Genomic DNA, 19,473 nt, shown 5'->3' on the forward strand with positions numbered 1-19,473 from the left:
CCTGGCTAACGAAACCTCTTTCAAAGAGTAAAAAGCGCCACATTGTCAAATAGAAGGCCATGCATTCTGGAGCCCTGTGCCTCGCAGGTTCAGACTACAAAGAGCAAGGTGACGGCAGGAAAGAGCCAATGTATTATATTGTCGCTGTTGAGCAGAAACCTTGTATCTCCATATTTAAATTTTATTTTATTTATTTTATTTATAACTAAATGTCATAAGCCGTACAAATGTGTCGCGCAAAGGTAGCTAAAATAGCCGATCTACGAGTTCACAGCGCATTGTGAGCTTGTAGATGTGCCGTTTAGCTCGTTCTCAAAATAGTGAAAGTGTCTGTGTGGGTTGATAGTGTTTAATAGGGTTTCATAAATATTGAACTATGAAACGTATAAACAAGAGCTTGTGACTAAATAATAACTACATTGGATACAGTGGGACAACAGGTGCATATTTCCCTCCATTTCCTGAACAGTGTCGTACAAGATTTCTACCTGACAGCGACGATACATTATATACACACATTATATACACAAATATATGGATACACACATATGCAACGGTCAAAGACCTCAAGGTGTTCCGTTTATGTGAAGCTATTCAGACGCCTTTATGCTTCCTTCATGTGAAATGAAAAGCTGGCGGGGCCGTATTTGTAATGCTAATGGTGTGTGTGTGTGGTTGATGTGCGTTTCTCCGGGTTCTGGTTAGCATTGTTCTGTATTCCGCGCACGCGTTTCAATCAGGGGAGAGAGAGAGAGAGAGAGAACGAGAGGAGGCCTTTGTGATCTTTTTAATCTCAAACTTTGCGACTCGTCTTCCAGATCTCCACCGCGATGAGAGAGAGAGAGAGGGGGGGGGGGGGGGGGGGGGTTTGCGTGCGGAGGAAAGCAAGGCCACGGTCACGTCTGAGACGTGACACGGAATTACATTTTTTCCATTAGTGCAGGAGAAGAGGGCGGAGGGCATCACAGAGCAGGATATTGGCTATCAGAGCCCTCCTGCTCTCCACGGGGGTTAAGAAGACTCGTGTCCCGACATTTGTTCATAATTTGTTGTACAATCTACGCTTTTGTTCGTTGTTAATCGTTTCGTAGCGTTTTTTAGTGCCTCAAAATAAGTGTTTGACCCAGCCTCGTAAATATAGTGCTATTTATCGCTATCGAGCGTAAACCTTGACGTTGCTGTCGGGTAGAAACCTCCTATCTCCATATATTTTTACTTTCAGTTTTTTTTTCGTAAATTAACGGCCTACTTGATCATACTAACTGCGTCGCAAGCTCGAAACACGGCGCGAAGCGACACGTTTTGAGCTTGTACTGTAGATCTGCTACTTTTGCAGTATTTTTATTTGAATCCTGAAAAGCAACAGTTTTGGACATACAAGGTTTCCACCTGTCAGGCGGAAACCTTGTATGTCCAAAGCAGTTACTTTTCAGGAAATGGAAAAATTGAACCGTTTGACTGAAAAATTGCTAAACTAGTTGATCTACAAACTCACAACATGTCACATTGCAACGTGTTGTGAACTTGTAGATCACATATTTTAACTACTTTTGTGCACCACTGTCACACCAAAATAGGGCATCAATTAATGAAGACGCATAAAAAAGGTGTAATATGGAGGTACAAGGTTTCTACCTGACAGTGACATATTGCTTCTATCTTCAGTGGTCCCTGCAAGACAAACAATATCTTTACGCATTACAAGGAGCGTCATGTCATCAGACTGTCAAGGTGCCACATAAGGTGCCGCTAATCCCAGAGACACGGGATGCTAACAAATACAACATAAAAATAAAACATTCTAGTGCTTTTACTTTTGGTACTTTAAGTACATTTTGATACCAATACCTTTGTACTTTTACTCAAGTAAATTTTGAATCGGGACTTTTACTTGTAGCAGAGTACTTCTATATTCCAGTATTGATACTTTTACTTAAGTAAAACATTTGAGTACTTTTGCTGCAATCTCTCGAGACTATTCATCCTTGTCACGTCAAAGCAAACACACACAGGGTGGAAAAAAAGGTGCTTAATGGTCTGTGTTCGTGAAACTTTCGTGAAAAGTCTTGGGTGTCTGAGAAGCCTCAGCTTGGATGTGGGCGGTTCAGTCTTGGGACTTCTGCCTGCAAATGGCCGTTACGACGGTGTTCAGTGTGTGTGTGTGTGTGTGTGTGTGTGTGTGTGTGTGTGTGTGTGTGTGTGTGTGTGTGTGTGTGTGTGTGTGTGTGTGTGTGTGTGTGTGTGTGTGTGTGTGTGTGTGTGTGTGTGTGTGCGGTCAGTCCACGTCTAGGTCCAGGTCGATCTCGGTGCTCAGGTTGAGGTAGAAGAAAGCGTAGACGCACAGCACGAAGAAGACGATGGCCATGATGACCAGGAAGGCATCCTGGAGGAAAGACGAAAACAAAAAGAACAATAATGATTCCTAGGGTTGTCACCATCATGACATTTTATGTGACGATTAATTGAAATTCAAGTGATTGCAATTAAAGATTAAATAGTTTTTTTTTTTGGCATTGAACAAATTAAGTTTCAAAACTTGCTTATAAATTATAAAGACATTACTGACAATGACATGGTACCAATATTCAACCTGTGGGTACGGTATCAATATTCAATCGCTGCTCTAATATGTTAGTATGTTATGTTAGTTCTGAGGTAGAGGTAGAGACAGAACGAGAGGGGGAGAGACATTGTGTGTATGTGCTCGTGTGTGAGTTGATTTTTTATTTTTTTTACAAGTTTTAAATAGCTCTATATTCTGATAGTAATCATCGCTATAGAGTGCTTCTTCACCAAGAGGGGCCTCCCCATCTGTCCAGCCCTTTAGTAAAGAAAAAAATATATATTTTCAGGTCGGAATAACCATTTCATTTAATGAGGAGAGAGAACTCATATATATAGACAACATTGGATCTGGAACAGTATAAACTTGAAGCTGATAAATGGGTACTCTTTCCTGATTGGCTGAAATTTGCAACCCAGCTGAAAATGTATTTCTTATTTATTAAAGATCAGGAGAGATGGGCGGACCCCTGCTACAGAACAAACACTCTATAGCAATTATTACTATCAGAATATAGAGCTTTAACCTTTTAACAAACAAAAAACTTTGTTTTAACCAAAAAAATACAATCAAGTCACTAATTAATTCACTAATTTAATCTCCAACAGGAATTTGGACCTCCACATGCCTCCCAGAGATTCAACCAAGCAGAACTTTGCCGGAGACTCACTACTGTTGGATTTGTATTGCTTAATATTCTCCAGCAAAAACTGCAGGCGTCTCAGAGAAGAGGCATTCGACTTGAAAATGGGGGGATTTTGGAGCGCTGGTTCATTATGCGAGCGCTCTCTCGCACGATAACAATCTTCATCAGCGGGAGTTTCATTAGGGGCCGAGTGTTGAACAATGCCAGTTGTTTCTTCGTGGAGAGAACTCATTAGCAGGGAACTTTCTAATCAACGCTGAGAGCCGTTTTAAGAGCTCAGCGCGGGGCGCGACTGGAGGCTATTAGGAAAAAAGACAGCCGAGCGAGGGAGTGACTTTAATGTAGCGGCGGGGTCACCACGATCAGAGATGTTGTGACAAAAATGTGTCTGTGACGCACACTTCCAGTAGACATTTTTTGACGGCAGCCATATTGGCAGATATAGTTGTGTAATGTTACTGCCTTCACAGGTGTGACCATTTTTTTTAAATTATAAATAAACATTCAAGATTGCTTTATTCGTCATTTGTTTTCCATCTGCAAGCAGCTTCATAAAATAAATCTCGAAATTATGTTTCTCCTAGTTAACTCTATAAACGCCATTGACTCGAAAACGCGTCAATAACTACTTAATCCACCCACGCCATTGACGCGTTTGACGCGTTGGATTTGCGTTCATTGTTTAATCTCTGATCGCGCTATGCTGCTTAAAATTCAATGTTATTCTCGAGTTCCACTTACTTCACCCATATCTGCATCCGGTTTCATGTCCTGGGTTCCGTTTCCGGTTTTTGATTATTTTCCCCCGGTCATTTCGTCCAAAATAGGTAAACAAACGGTTTTTCACACGGTATGACGGACAAACGGACAGTTTCTCTTCTATAATCTATGGTCTGGGTGACGATCAGTCATCGCGTCGTGTATCACAACGTAATTCTGACGATCAAAACAATGTGGGAGGACGTCACATCCGTTTTCATGGTTTTCCCTGTCTAATAGCTCAAGAAGGTAAACAGTGACACCAGGAGCTGATCAAGCTATCATGTGCTGCTCTCTGGTGGCGGATTTGTGCGGCGTCTTTAAAAAACAGTCTGTTCAATTATTTTCATGAAATTTTTCAAAATATAAAAATAAAAAAAACACGAAAATTGCTGGCAATGGGGGAGTACTTTATGAAAATACTCTGGCAGTCAAAGAGTTAAAGACAGCAAAAATTCATAAAATAATAATAAATAAATAGTGCAAAGAAATACTATATCAATCTAAATAAATAAATCCTAAAAACTAGAAGAAATTCATGGCATAAAAAACAAGCATAACCAGATACAAACTGAAGAAAAACTAAATGAAATTAATCTATAGAGTTCATCTCATCTAATGCATAGAAATGCATGCCTCCCAAGTTCATATACAGTACTAGCTAGTAGGGAGATTGGATTTCAAAAGTCTGACTACCTGGGGAAAGAAACTATGTTGCATCCTTAGGGCAAATTAAAGTAATTTTTCAGTAAAGCCAAAAGGTTTAAGCTCTAAAATGTTTTTGTTTTATTTCATGTTTCCATCCAATACAGAGGCTATAAGAAATATGGATTTTTTTGTATAAGCCTCATGGGTATAAATGGGTCAACTCTTGCAGCGCTATTACCAAAGATACTAATTAAGGCGTGATTCCATTTAGTGTAGCAGAGTTTTTGCAGTGAGCGAATAGCAGCACCCTGCCTCTGTTTGACCTGAATGCAACACAAATATTTGTCTGTAGCCCTACAGTACCTTTAAACCACATGACACATGGTCACATAGACACATACAGTGGCACTGGGCACAGGGAGACAGTGTGAGAGAAAAGGGAAGAGAGAAAAGAGGGAAAGAGATATAACACTGGTTATAAAATACAGAGGAGCTAATAATAATTCCTCCCTGATGAGGAGTGTGTGGGTTCGTGCGTGTGTGTGTGTGCACGCGTTTGAGAAGTAGACATTGTGAGGAGAAGACAAGAAGAATGGTTGTGGTTTATGGTAAAAAAAAAAAAAAGAAGATGTTTAGAGTTACCGTAGGTTTACAATGAAGAACAGATTCAGGTTGAGGTTAGGATTAGAAATGTACAGTACAAGTTAGATTTAGGGGCTATGGTTAGAGTTTTACCTGAGTTATACCTAGTTGTGAGTTGGGGTTGTGCACCAAAATATCTCCTATTTTCGGCTTTCGGCTTATAGTGTTAGAATAAAATAAAATGACCTGCACACCGTCTACACTTGCACAATAGGGACAACTTTACTTAACCCATTTAGACCTGAGGCCGATTCTAAAAACGCCTTCTAAATCCTGACCTAAGTTTTCTGAAAAACTTCAAATATTTATTCAAACATTACAACAAATGTACGTTGTTATATACTGTACATAGCAACAAGAACCTCAAAAGGGGTTTCCGTCCTGAAAGGTATAGTTACAAATAGGGGTTCCCGCCCAAAATGGGTTAAGCAAAGTTTCGGTCAATAGACCTTCTTCAGGCATCTGCTGGAAAATATAGTGTTAAAAACATAAAATCGCCATCCTAAAATGTTGATGTCCTCAGAAGTATAGTAATATGTGTGTGTGTGTGTGTGTGTGTGTGTGTGTGTGTGTGTGTGTGTGTGTGTGTGTGACTATGTGTGTACATGCAGTATTGCCTAGTCATCAGCAGCGTTGGTCTTCATTAGCTGCGGTCCACATTTATCTCCTTCCCGGCAGCCTCCAAAACAGCTTAAAGTACCCTCTGCTTAATTGGAAAACTTTTACATTTCATGCACTTTAGTTTCATATATTAACTGGCGGGCCTCCTACGGCTTGATTTACTTTTCTATTTCTCTCGGGGTGGGGCGGGGCGGGGGGAATTGTTATCAAATCGATTGTTTTTTCTTTGGTTTGCCGCCCCTCCCTCACGTTCTCTTAAGCCTGATTATAACATTTATTTTTGTTATATCGTTGCTGTTGGGCAGAAACGCTGAATCTCCATATTTCACCTTTTCATGATTTTTTTAATGATACTTTTTTTTTAGTAAATTAATGCCCTACTTCGCCTTACAAGAGTGTCCGGCAAAAGTAGTGGAAAAAAAGTTGTTTAAATGTTTTAAAAATAATAATAAAAAGGAACGTTTTTTTCAAAAAAACAAGTGGTCAGAGCATATTTTATTAAAATATGAGATATGTATGGTAAAAACAATATTGAACAAATGAAAAGTATTAAAAAGCACATCTGACAAAACCAGCTAGCTGGATCCTCAAACTTTCTACTAAACCAGCTAACTCCACCAAAGGGGGGTGGAGTTAACTGGTTTTGCTGACTCCAGGCTCCACCCCCTTTTGACTTCAGCTGTTCTTATCAATGATGAACAAAACCTCCTAACTGCACTTTTTGTTTTGTTTTTTCAGTTAGCTGGTTTCTGCCCGACAGCAAAGATATGATACACCATTTCAGTCTCAGTCCCACAGAGATCTAAGAGATCACGCGATTTTAAGATCTCCTCCATCATTCACTTCCTGGTTAACATATTTGGGAAAACGATGTTCAACGGCCAATAACTAGAGAACGGACGGTCGAAATGAAAAAGATCTTGCGGAAGCACAGAGAAAACCTCTGTGTTTAGCAACGATCGGGGAATCGATCATACTGGAGATAAAATGTTGTAACTACTACAAAGAATCGCTGGCACTATTGGCAATTATTTATTTATTTGCTTGGCACTGGATGAGTTAAGTTATATTATCATCAAAATCTGAAGTGTTTTGCCAGTTATTTGGGGTCCCACTTGCAATAGCCTCACGGCCCACCAGTGGGCCCTGGACCACAGGTTGAGAATCGCTGCTCTACAATGAACGAGGGGGGGGGCCGTGACGTCAGCCATTGGTTTCTGCAAACCCGTTTTGAAGCCTGTTTTTCAGCAAATTCAAACCATCTTGGAGTTTCCGGTCCGGAAACGAATGCTATTGGCTGGAAGGGTAGCGAGGGCGGGTCTTCACTCAGTAGAACCAGTAGAAGCATACCCTACTTTATCATCAATTAATGGGACCATAATTTTCAAAAACGCATATCATAATAACTTTAAACTAGCAACTGAAAGCATTCAGTATTTATGACAATGATTACTAAGGTAATAAAATAAAGTGTAAAGTCCGGTCAAATCCCCATTATAATCAATGGCATGGTGATTCTTCGGCAGCCAGCACGGGGGAAATAGTGACACCTTCTAGGCCATTGAGAACTGCAGCGTGTTAATCGACTTCCTCATTGGCTTCATTTTCAAGACGGCATGCTTGCCGCCTGGTTCACTCTCATCTTGTTCTGAGGGAAACATTCTCTCTCTCTCACACACAATCGTTTTTATTACTATACTTGTGAGGAGTAGGCTACATCAACATTTTAGGACGGTGTTTTTAAGAATGCTCTAAAGCAGAAAATAGCTTGTAGATCTGCTATTTTCGGTTCGGAACAAAAGCCACGCAACTACACCAACCCTAACCCCTAAACCTATCCTCTAAATGTCTAATTCTAACCACAACCTGAATCCTTTCCCAATTGCAAGCCTCAAATCTTTTTTTAAACCATAAAACAACCATTTTTGTTGTGAGGACCAGGAAAATTGTCCTCATTATGTCCATTTCTCAAATGTTACTATACTTGTGGGGATATTTGGCCATCACAAACAATACAATTACAATTACACACACACACACAGAGTGGTGGAGACCTGTGGCACGTCATCATCTCCACGCCGACGGCAGCTGAGGCACGCTCGGCATGCTGGGAGCCCGGGTTGCCGTCGCCCTGGCGACCAGCCATGGCTCAGCAGACGTCCCCTCATTTGGCCCTCCTTTATTTACGCTTTGTGTGCATGTGTGTGTGTGCGTGTGTGTGTTTGTATTAAACAGGCCCAAATGTCCCCGAAAGTATAGTAGAATTTGACAAATAGACAATGTGAGGAAAATTTTCCTGGTCCTCACAAGATAAATGGTTGTTTTATGGTTAAAAAAAGAAATTCAGAGCTAGGTTTCCAATTAGGAAAAAATCCAGATCCCGTTCACAAGCTAGATCAGCTATTTACAAAACATCTTGTTTTTTAGTTGTTTTTTTTACAAACCTGATATGTTTTTGAAACATTTTAACAACACAAATCCTGTATGTGGGGTCACTGGCACAACATATTTTCAGATGGGGCTCCGTCACCAAATACATAATAAATTTTTGGGTCCTTGACATGAAAACGTTTGAGAACCGCTACTCTAAAAACAACATTAGACATTGACTGACCTGCCTTAGTCGCTTATTTAGAGCTTTTGTTTTCACAGACCTGGTTGCTTGTTTCTTCCGCAAAATCTGGCAACGCTGGCTGCCAGCCAGCTCCATATCGCTGCCGTAAAACAAGCGTGCAGCTACCGGCTCATGCAGCGCAACGCGCGCCAAAATACATACAACTGTAAATAAATTGGTATGGGAGGGCCGTAAAAGCCACAGGCTCCCATACGCTGGCTGTCAGCGCTCATAAAAAGCACTTGGAAGGTGTGAGAAAGACCCATAAAAGCTAACAGCCAGCGCAGACAACACATCCAACATGAGCCGGGGGTAGCCAGGACAAACAGACACAGTGGACTGCTTCCAGGTTCCAGGTTGTTTTTTTTGTTTTGTTTTTCCGGAAAGCAGGACAGCTGTTTTTCGATGGCTCAGTTTGAGTCACTGCCTGGTTGCTTTTATTGTTTTTGTTTTGTTTTTCAAGAAGAGCTTAATCACTTGAACCCCAGCATCCATAATTCTGAGGGATAAATTAGCCAAACATAGCAAATAGAAGGGTATTTTTGGCAAAGACGTTTGTTGTGGGCCCAGCCCAAGTACAGACCCAACTCAGGTCCTGTTTACGAAGTCTAGAGGGTTTCATTGGTTAAAGGACCACTTCACCCATTTTCAACTTTTCTTCATATAATTGGTCCTCAATAATGCTCATTGTAAATGGGCACCGTTTCAGTCTACTCGCTCTGTGTGTCAGAAGATTGCTGTGGACAGTTCGGAAACCTGCCTACCTGTGACCACCTGTGACCATCATTTCAAACTAGATTTAGAACTTGTTTTTTAAATGAACGCAAGAACAATTGCTTCTATTTCAGCATGCTGATGGGGCTACAAAATTGGCTCAACCATTCTGTGAATGTGGAGAAGAGGACCATGTGCAGAGTCTGCCCTCTACTACCCAACCAGTGCAGCTTAAAAGATCTCGCAGAGTTCAATAACCCATTCAATCCGGAAATACATTTGTGTCATTTTAGATTTCTTTGGCTATTCAAAAATAGCAGATATACACGCTCATCTGCTAGATCTGCTATTTTTGAAAAATCGTGACAATTTGTGCAAATCTTTGAATATATATATATATATATATATATATATATATATATATATATATATATATATATATATATATATATATATATATATATATACATTTTTAACTCAAATCTTTGCTTCTAGGGGTCCCTGGAACAAAATATTTTGAGATGGGGTGGGGGGGGGGGGGGTCCACGGACAAATACATATCATTTTGGGGGTCCTTGATATGAAAAAAGTTTGAGAACCACTGATAGTAAAACAAAACTGTTAGGATGTAGGATTTAGAAGACCCCCAGAAGCAGAGATTTGAGTTAAACATGTTCACTTAAAAATATATTTATATATTAAAAAATGTTCACGATTTTTCCAAAAAATAGCAGATCTACAAGCTCGTAGCACGGCACTCGGTGCCACGCTATGAGCTTGTATATCTGCTATTTTTGAATAGCCCAAAGTATTAAAAAAATTACGGATATAGCTAAAAATCTAAAATGACAGTATGCGTTCCCAGATTGAATGGGATAATAATGCAAAGGACTGTGTAAAGAAATGGGAAACCATAATATATAACCACATGCTTCGAATATACAGAAAGAAGAAGAAGCACGCTAACTTTCCAGGGAGAGAACGGCTGTAGTTTCTATTAATCTCCATCGATGATGTCAACGGTAGGCAAGTTTCTGAACTGTCCTTGGCCCGTCAATGAGACACGGAGACACTGAGCTCTTCTTATAATCTTAATGAGCTTTAGTGAGGACCAATTATATGAAGATAAGGCTGAAAATGTGTGCAGTTTAAGCACTTCCTCCAGTCTGTATTAATAGGATCAAAGATGAGAGAATCTAGACTAGCGACAAATTACTGCTACTTGGCGACTATAAATAAAATACTCGTGCCGTTCAGTCGATCCACTGTCTCTCTCCTTCCCCGTGCACAATCACAAATCGTTGTTGTCGGTTGGAAACCTCATATTATGTCCAAAACTGTTGCTTTTCAGGATTCAAATTCAAAAGTATCAAGCACTAGCAGATGTACAAGCTCAAAACGCGTTTTGAGCTTGTACATCTGCTATTTTTTTGTAGTATGATCAAGTCGGGCATTAATTAACGAAAAAAACTAAAATATTATTAAAATATGGAGATAATAGGTTTCTGGCCTGACGGCGACGAAATGACAGCTGGGAGGGAGAACCAAAGTCATTATCTGCAGCCTGGATCCTCTGCCAAATCCATAAGCGCTTTTTCTACACTTTTTCGGGGCTCGGTGGCTAAACTAGACCCAGGAAAAAAGAAAACTGCAGAGTGCTGAACAGAAGGCTAGCATGCCAATTAGCCCATTAAGACCGGGAACGCATCCATGGCATTTTAAGATTTCTTTGGCTATTAAAAAAATAGCAGATATACAAGCTCATAACGTGGCACTTATGAGCTTGTAGGATCTGCTTTTTTTTTTTTTTTTTTAATCGTGGAAACTTTGTGCAATCTTTGAATATATATTTTTAAAAGGGAACATTTGTAAAATATTTTGTTCCAAGGACTTCCAGAAGCAAAGATTTGAGTTCAAAATATTCGCTTTAAAAAAAAAAATACTCAAATATTTGCAAATGTTCACGATTTTTCTAAAATAGCAGATCTACAAGCTCGATATGAGCTTGTAGATCTGTCATTTTTGAATAGCCAAAGTATGAAATAATTTGTATAGCTAAAATAATAAAGGACACGGATGCATTCCCGGATTGAATGGGTTAAACATGCCAGCAGGCTGTGCTTCCTATGCTGGGAGCTATCGCTATAGAGCAAACTTTTGATGGCAGTGTACTGTACTGTACTGTACTGTACTCCACTCCCGCCCATCTTATGCAGCGAAATCCACGTTGTCAGTTTTAAGTGCAATACATACTTTTTTTCCGACGTCGGAAAATCTCCCGGTTTGAACTACAGTTCAGCGAGTCAGCACTCGGTTCAAGGAAAAATCTCGGGCCTGCCCCCCCGAAGCTCGTAATGACGTCAATTTGTAGTTAAAGTATATCACCTCCCATTCCGAAAGAAAAGTTTGGTCGTCAAGAGTATGAATTGCGCTCAACTCTGAACGCGCAGGACAGTTGCAGACCGGTGAGGGTCCATGTGGATCTACCATGTGGATTGTTACCTGCGACTTTTTTTTGGCCTTATGCAGACTACCTTCTTATGTGGACCAGCCTTGTGGACCAGACTCGTTTGCTTCGAGTTCACCTTCCACGCTCCCCCGCGGCGGGGCGCCCCCCCCCCCCACGGCAGACCGGCTTGTATTTGCTTTTTTCAACAACGTCCCCCGGTCATTAATAGAGGCCCGTTTTTTTTATTGAATAGAGGTCACTATTAGAGGATTTACGGTACAATACAAGTACACAATACACAATACACACATGTACAGATACAATTAGCTTGAGACCAGAGACTAGGGGGGACGATGATTTACTATTCTGTCGGACTGCGCTGAGTCGGGTGACTTCGCAACGCTCGGAACGCCGACTAGCTCGCCTCAGCTTTCTCGCCGGTGCCTCTCGTGGCCTTCAGACGGCGTGCCTCCGTCGGTGAAAACGAGAAAACAATATTTGATTTAGTTTTTCCTCCTTGCTCTCTCCCTCTCTCTCTCTGCCCGCCCCCCATTTATCCTGGAAAACAACAAAATGATGGAGCCTGCACGAAAACGAATTTCACACACTGATTTACACCTGTAAACCTGTGATGTGACGATAAAACTTGATTCAGATAAGGTTCCTGACTATCAATTATTCAGCTGCAGAGAGCCGTCCTGCAAGGCTCGCAGAGTTTGCTATAGCGAGTGCTATACAAATCATAACGTTATGACACTTTAAAAAAGTCATCCCTGTGGATCGGGGAGGGGCCCCGGATTTCAATGGAAATCGGGGGGCCTGAGAGGTTTAATATAAGTGGGATTAATATCCTCATCTCTGAGGTATTTTTAATCCCACCTCTGAAAATTCTTCACATCTTCGGTGTAAAAGAAAGAAAAAAACCTGAATTATTCATGAGATGTATAAATATTTGAAGATATGGACGACTCTAATTGGATTAAAGACGTGCTTAATGAGGCCGCGCGTGTCGCATATTTTAAAACCTGACCGTTTGGCTCCAGGCGCTTTATCCTGGTCATTTGAGAATACATTATTTTATCCAATTTGTATGGTACAGTACGGTTGATTCACTATAACTAGTAGGCTACATCTGCAGTGGTTGGAAATGGGCTGCTACTGTAACTACGTCTTCCATTGAGACATTTAGACCCTGATGTCGGGTAGGGCACAAGGTTGAGTAGTACTGCCTGAAGCGCATAAGCACAGCATCTCCCCTCGCTTGCCTCTTGAATGAGCGGCAGAAACGTTGTCTCCCTCGCGTGAGACCTGGGTTTGAATCCTGGGTTGGACTTAAAAGTTACAGACGGCAGCTTTGAACTAAACATCTGAAAGGGGCTCTTTAAAGGCTACGGAGAATCCAGGTGACTTTTATTTCTCATTCATCTGTTTTTCTAATTCCTTTCTTTAAGTTCTTTAACCAACCATTTAATGTATGTTTGAGTTAAACTGAGCCTTGTTAAACACAATCTGGGCACTAACTTTTTATATTGGTTTTCAGTGTCACTGAAAACTACGTTTTGATGGATTGACCACCAGCGTTGTTGTTGCTACAAGAACTTTTGAGGGCCTTGCTGAGACCACAAAGCGAAAAGCACAAAATGCCTCCCTTGGCAGAAGCAGTTTAACACACGCATGTCGGAGTGGTCAGCCTGACCAATTTTGAGATTTTGAAGTCGATTATCTTTGTTCAGGACACTCTCAGGTTCCCCTTCCATGACTTTTCCTAAATATTCAATCCAAATTATCTAAAACGTGTTCTAAATATGAAATTCGGCACCGTGATACCATCAAATATCATGCTTGTATCTGGTTGCGCACTGTGTTTAAAATAACTCCACATAAGCTATCTGTCCGGCGTGTCCGCCCCTCTCTCAGTCTCACTTCGGGGCACACCACACTGCACACTAAAACCCTTAGTGTTAATTTATACATTTTTAACTCCGAAAAGCGTAGGCTACATTGTCACCAAATGGACTGACGGCCCGCATATCCCTGTCTGTCTGTCGGCACCTCAGTGCTGTAGCCTAAGCAATGGACCATTTTGCCAAACGAATAATTATCCAAGGATAATCGAGGACGAGACAAAAGCGCTTGTGTATGTATAGCCTACTAGCGGCCTGTTTGTTGGGATGACATCACAAACATGACCTATAGATATACGGTAATTCTGCCTCAGAGCACAGCTCCGTGGTGGAAAGCCTGGTGACGCGAGGTTAGAGCTGAGATGTTAATTTAAAACAGAATGTAAAAGACAGCACACAGTTTCACAAGTTTTTGTAATCTTACATATAATTTGAGTAAACTCTGTCGGTCTGTCTGTCTTGGGTGGTGTCTTGGGAGATCAAACTGCGCATGCGTCGCGTCCAATCCAGCCGGCTCTGTGTGTGCGTGTGCGCGCACTACACCACTCGCGCTAAACTGTGTGTGTGTGTGTGCGTGTGCGCGCACTAACTCTCGCGCTAAACTGTGTCTGTGCTAAACTGTGTGTGTGTGTGTGGCGACACGATGTGTGTGCGTGTGCGCGCACTACACGACTCGCGCTAAACTGTGTGTGTGTGCGCGCACTAACTCTCGCGCTAAACTGTGTGTCTTGGGAGATCAAACTGCGCATGCGTCGCATCTACAGCCCCACAGCATTACAATGTTGCACTCACAGAACGTGCTTCCCCAAAGTTACGTGTGTCTGTGTGTGTGTGTGTGTGTGTGTGTGTGTGTGTGTGTGTGTGTGTGTGTGTGTGTGTGTGTGTGTGTGTGTGTGTAAATTCCCCACACATTAACGTGTGGGGAAGGGGAGACCGTTTAGCGCCGTTTAGCGTTAGCCAAAAATGTCGAAGAGTACTTACACATTACGTCGTCGCAGTCACCGCGGCAAAGTCCGTATTCCCACCACACTCACGCTGATATGTCCGTCATTTTCGTGCCAAACAAAACATTTTTACCCACACCAGCGTCTAAACAAAGCCTCTAAGACAGGCATTTTCCTCCGTTCCTGCTCGCTGAAAGTCGCTTACAATTCGCTTACAATAACAGGACATGGCAACACTGGCAGAGACACGGGAAGCGAAAGAGAAACAGAGAGAGAGAGAGAGACAGACAGACACAGATTTTGGCTCGCGAGCGGTGTGTGTGTGTGTGTGTGTGTGTGTGTGTGTGTGTGTGTGTGTGTGTGTGTGTGTGTGTGTGTGTGTGTGTGTGTGTGTGTGTGTGTGTGTGTGTGTGTGTGTGTGTGTGTGTGTGTGTGTGTGTGCGTGGGGGGGGGGTTCGCGACGCGACCGACTGCTTTCTGTGTTGCCAGATTGTGCGCGCGAAACAAGCAACCAGGTTTATGAAAAAACGACAGGGAGAGAGACGGTGGATCTATATAAATAATATACATATGAATATGGCTATTATAGGCTATGGCTATTTATATATGTTATTATATATAAATAAATTACATATTACAATTATTATTTCAATAAACTGTTAGATATCATAATATTAGACATTACAATAATATGTATTATTATGTATATTATATCTTATACTATGATAAATATTGTATTAATGATGTTATATATTATATTATTATATATTATTACATATAATAATACATTATTATATCATAATATTATATGCTGTATTACAGTACATAACACATATTTAACATATATGGCACATTGTGTGCTTGACTCCTGCCTTCTCCTTTTCTCCCATTCCGCGGGCCCTGCCATGACAATCTGTGGACCTGACGATGTTGCCACTGTCTTTCACTATTTAATTCTTACCTTCCTTTTATACAAATAAACTGCTAACTTCATCTCCTGCGATTTGGTCTATCTTTTTACATTTTCATTCTATTACAGAGTGTACACCAGTGCACCCTGTTCACGGGTCTGCCATGCCTGGTGTGAGTAATCCCGAAGTGGAGTTTTGGTCATTGGAACGGTGATGCACGTCACCTGTTTGTGGAGCCCAAACCTGTGAGCCCAAACCTCTGAGCCCAAAAATGTTTCTGCCCGGTTCTCCTCAGTGCCTGGAGCTATTGATCTCAAATTGCGCACAGCCATTGACCATTACCATGTGCATGTGACTGCGAAGCCCGTTTTTCAATATCACTAAATCTCTGCTGTTTATTCGCATTTTTATGTCAAAGAATGTCGCCATGCTTACGCTGGCCAATCAAACTGCGCATGCGTCGCATCTACAGCCCCACAGCGTTACACTGTTGCACACACAGAACACTCGCCTCCGCGGCAGTGTATGCACGGACACGCACGTTGGGGAGGCACGTGTCAAAATGTACATTATTTGTGTTCGTGCGACGGCCGCGTATGTGTGTTCGCGACGGGGGACAGCTCTGGCCGCATGAGGGTGTGTGTGCGTGTGTGTGCGTGTGCGTGTGCGTGTGCGTGTGTGTGTGTGTGTGTGTGTGTGTGTGTGTGTGTGTGTGTGTGTGTGTGTGTGGGCGACGGGGGACGGCTCCGGTGGGGGGGCCGCAACGGGACACGCGAGAGGAGGGGGGGGGGGCCTACGGGACGGGACGCGCAACAGGACGTGCAATAACCCCACGTTTGCAACTACTTATGCCTGCGCACCTCACCGGGTATGGTCTAGTAGTTATAAATCCAGGAAAAAGTCAAAAATCAACATAATAAGCACCACACTTTGACAACATTTTACAGACGCTCAGCTTGTCTGGTAAGATATTATTATTGACATGCTTTCTGTCTCTAACCAAATGAAGCGTTCCTGTGAGATGTCGACATTTAAAAGACAATGGTAGCCCCGCTGCTATCCAGCTGTGTGGGTGAGTAGCTGTTAGACCTCAAGGGAAGACACTGGCCAATGAAATGGCAGGAAAATAAATTCAATTTGATCTCAACTCCGTCTGTGTGGTAGGTGGGCTAAATGCCGTCATGCATGTGTGTTAAATAGTGAAATGGTTTATTAAGTAAGCCCGGCTCTCTCGCTCGCTCGCATGAGGGGAGGCAGGAACAGGCGAGTCACACGTGGCCTAAACGATAAACACAGAAGTCGTCCATCTTGTGTGAACAACAGCCTCTAATCGCTGTGGTGTGACAGCACACACTCACCCATGAGAGACTTAAGAGAAACCGTTTTCTACACAAGCAACAACTCAAAAAATGTGTGTGCCAAGGACCCCCCCCCCATCTGAAAATGTCTTGTGCCAAGGACCACCAGAAGAGAAGATTTTATATTTTTCAAACATTTTCAAAAATAGCAGATGTACCGGTAGATCTGCTCATTTTGAATAGCCCCCACTTTGAGAACCACTGTTCTACACTTGCAACACCTTCTATGCCTTCTCTATCCTATCTGTTATTAGTTTGTTACGTAAGTAAAAGTCCTGCATTAAAAATCTTGCTCAAGTAAAAAATGCTAAAATATTGGCATCAATAATTATGTACTTAACTCTTACCCTGCCAGAGTTTTTTCAGAACAGTCTGTAGCCTCTGCCAGGGTTTTGACCGATTTTGGTACCTTTTCGCATAGCCACAAAATATTTTTCTCAAGTATGATTGATCCCCAGAAAATTTCTAATCACAGATGTTGTCATGTGTTGTTTGATGTTTGAAAATAGCTCAAAACCAGTGGTTTCAAACCAAAAAACATTGTGAATTGTTTGTCCGTTTCAATTTTAACATTGAAGTGGATGGAGCAGCAAATCTTTGGAAATTGTTATCTCCTTATTCGTTTGGAATATCGAAAAGGTGTCAATACTAAATAATTAGAGAATCTTTTTAGATTTTTTTTTCAGGACGTTTTTATACGTCTTTGGCAGGCAACAGCTAATTTCTCAAAGACGTTTATAAACGTCTTTGGCAGTTATAGAGTTAAAAGTACCAAAATAAAAGTCCTCAAATGTTTCACGATGCGATATGTTGTGACCCTGTAGATCGGATATTTCTGAATAGACCAAGTATAAAATAGGGTGCCGTGTCATTCTTACGATGGCACATTATTCCGACGGCATGTTGGTCCGACTCGCCCCATTACTAACCCTATCCCTAACCCTAACCTCACGCAAAGCCTCATGGGATGTCGGACTTATGGGCAGTCACCTAAAATACGGCTTCATTGGCTGATGTATGATTTGCAATAATAATCTAAATCTACAAAGTATCTTGAAACGAATAATAATAATATAATAATTGGAGTGGAGTAAAAAAACAAAAATCCTCTTTGATGTAATACCTTGAGACCAGTAGAAGACCTCTTGGCTTCCGCTTTCTGTCGTGTGAATTTCAGAGAGGACTTGGTCTTCTTGCAGTCTTGTTTACCTGATGGAGAGAACACACACACACGAGAATGTCAGCTGACAGGACTGCTGCGAGCTACCATATTGTTGCTGTCGGGCAGAAACCTCTCCATGGTCTAACTTTTTGTGTTGATGACTTGATCATGTTGCAGCGTCACACAAAAGCATCAAAAGTAGCAGACCTGCAAGCTCGAAACGCGGCTTGTAGATCTGCTACTTTGCTATTTTTTTATTTGAATCCTGAAAAGTAACAGATTTGGACATATTGAGGTTTCCACCCGACAGAGACGACATTATTAACCACTCGAACCCTAGCATTCTGGCCAATGCCGTAATAGGCGAACATCATTTTCACGGTCCCAACTCCATCACCATGACAACGAGGGATGCTGAGATTTGTTTTTATTATTATTTGTCTCCGTCGATCGATTTTCAGACGTGAGTCATGTAATGTTGAACATGTTGCTGCTGTCAGGTGGAAACCTTGTATGTCCAAAACGGTTACTTTTCAGGAATTGGAATAAAATAACTTGTGTTCCAGTGGATCCATTATTATTCATTCAGTCACAAGCTTGTTAACCCATTAAAACCGGGAACGTATCTCGGTCATTTTAGATTTCTTTGGCTATTAAAACAATAGCAGATCTACAAGTTCATAGCACGGCACCAGCTTGTAGATCTGCTATTTTTGAAAAATCATGAACATTTGAATATGAATATTTGTAACTCAAATCTTTGCTTCTGGGGGCTTTAAAAATATGTATATTCAAAGATTTGCACACATTTTCAAGATTTTTCAAAAATAGCAGATCTACAAGCTCGGCGAGCTTGTAGATCGGCTACTTTTCCATGACACTCTTGAACGACGAAGTAGGGCATTGATTTACAAAAGAACAAACACTTGTAATATGGAGATACAAGGTTTGTGTGCAACAGTAACGCTATTGTCTTTTTAACCACTTGAGTACTGCAGGTGTAAGTATAAAATAACCCAACACGGTCCTGTACCATTTATATGTTTTATGAAGTCTTTGGCATAGATTTAATTCAGCAGTTGCCCGATAACCGAGCAGCCAATTAAAACATGACTGTCCCTCCGGGCTACGGGCCCATAGCCTATAGCCCGGAGGGACAATGTTCCCTCTAATAATTCAAATGGCAGAGTGAAGTAAGTATATGTCACACAAACACACGTTAAGCTTGCTGTATGTACATGTTGAATACATCAGTGTAATGGTTGTCTACTCTCATGCTGTAGCCCCCTCCCTCTCTCCCTCCTTCCCTCCCAGCCTGACAGACAGCAGAACCAGCAGAGCAGTGAAGCTGCTCAAACCAATGACTCGTGCATGGTGGCCACGCTGCAGCTGTTAGTAGAGCAGCAGCCGGCCCAGCTGACCTGGCGGTGTGAACATGCACGCACGCGCGCACGCACGCACACACACAACTATTACTATACTTTTTTTTTGTTTAGGACAGCATTGAAAATACCCAAAAGACTAGCAAAACATTACAT

The 19,473-nt window shown here is 41.7% G+C and overlaps 1 protein-coding gene across 1 annotated transcript in view; it reads right to left on the reverse strand.

The window, feature by feature from the left end:
• Positions 1 to 333: 333 nt before the first annotated feature.
• Positions 334 to 19,473, reverse strand: part of triqk (triple QxxK/R motif containing) — a 39,064-nt gene continuing 19,924 nt past the window's right edge. The window contains exons 3-4 of the mRNA XM_080442937.1: positions 17,897 to 17,982; positions 334 to 2,383 (exon numbers count right to left, since the gene is read on the reverse strand). Of these exons, the coding sequence (XP_080299063.1) occupies positions 2,276 to 2,383; positions 17,897 to 17,982 (194 nt within the window). The 3' untranslated portion in view covers positions 334 to 2,275. The remainder of the gene's footprint in view (positions 2,384 to 17,896; positions 17,983 to 19,473) is intronic.

Source organism: Gymnoscopelus braueri (assembly GCF_963280865.1).
Source record: "Gymnoscopelus braueri genome assembly, chromosome: 11".
In the NCBI taxonomy this organism is placed as follows: Eukaryota; Metazoa; Chordata; class Actinopteri; order Myctophiformes; family Myctophidae; genus Gymnoscopelus; species Gymnoscopelus braueri.